This window comes from Dendrobates tinctorius, unplaced genomic scaffold (assembly GCF_039654945.1).
Source record: "Dendrobates tinctorius isolate UK_male_01 unplaced genomic scaffold, ASM3965494v1 ptg000320l, whole genome shotgun sequence".
NCBI lineage: Eukaryota > Metazoa > Chordata > Amphibia > Anura > Dendrobatidae > Dendrobates > Dendrobates tinctorius.
Window position 1 is genome coordinate 672646 of NW_027361987.1, and position 1055 is coordinate 673700.

Genomic DNA, 1055 nt, shown 5'->3' on the forward strand with positions numbered 1-1055 from the left:
TACTGGTGGATAAAACAAGACTGAGCACAAGACCTTCACAGCCATCTACACATCATAGGGGAGATCTCCTGACACCTTCTCTCCATCTACCTGATGATCCTGAGGAGCACTGGGATCCTCTTGGTTACAGTCCTGTGGAAGAAGAGGACGGGGACATCTCTCTGGTGTTGTCCTCTTACTGGATAGATCTGGAGGAAACACATACAGGGACTGAATTCATTCTCTACATACAGATAATTATAGGCCGTGTGTATTTAGTCCTGTCTATTACCTGGAGATGTGAGGGGCTGGGGAACCTCCATTATGACGTTCTCGTACAGTACTCTGTGTCCTTCTAAATACTCCCACTCCTCCATGGAGAAATAGACAGCGACATCCTGACACCTTATAGGAACCTGACACACACAATGATACCGTCATCCCCCGATCCCTTCATAGTGTTACTGTATAATGTCCCAGCATTCCCAGCAGTGTCACCTCTCCAGTCAGCAGCTCAATCATCTTGTAGGTGAGTTCTAGGATCTTCTGGTCATTGATGTCCTCATGGATCAGGGGGTGAGGTGGAGGCCCCGTGATTGGGCTCAGGGGTCTTCCCCATCCCTCAGACACAGGGTCCTGACAGCGATCACTAGAGGTCTTCTTCACCACTGTGTAATCCTGGTGTTGGAGAGACACATTAATAAATCTCACTACAGACATTCCCAGAGTCCTCACCTCTCCAGTTCTGTCCATCTGTTATTCCCATAGATAAGAATGATGTAATGTGACATCATCAGAATCTCTCACCTCTCCAGTGAGACGGAAGAGGATCTCTAGGGTGAGGTGTAACATCCTCTCCGCCATCTTGTCTCTGTCCATATCCATCCTTGATGGGTAAATCAGGAGAATTCTCTTCTGTAGAAGATCTTCACTGAGAGGATCCGATATTGTAGAGACCTGAATGAGAAGAAGATGATCCAATGTAACATCATAAGAATCCTGTGTAATAATACAATTACTGGAGATAATAAGGGAAACATAGGAGGAGATTTATTATCTTACAGGGTTTAGTTTTC

The 1055-nt window shown here is 45.8% G+C and overlaps 1 protein-coding gene across 1 annotated transcript in view; it reads right to left on the reverse strand.

Annotated features, from left to right (window-relative positions):
• The window catches only part of LOC141073942 (uncharacterized), a 202581-nt gene extending 201650 nt beyond the window's left edge, over nucleotides 1–931 (reverse strand). Inside the window, 4 exon segments of the mRNA XM_073561473.1 lie at nucleotides 91–188; nucleotides 272–395; nucleotides 478–657; nucleotides 787–931. Of these exon segments, the coding sequence (XP_073417574.1) occupies nucleotides 91–188; nucleotides 272–395; nucleotides 478–657; nucleotides 787–864 (480 nt within the window). The 5' untranslated portion in view covers nucleotides 865–931.
• Nucleotides 932–1055: the final 124 nt, after the last annotated feature.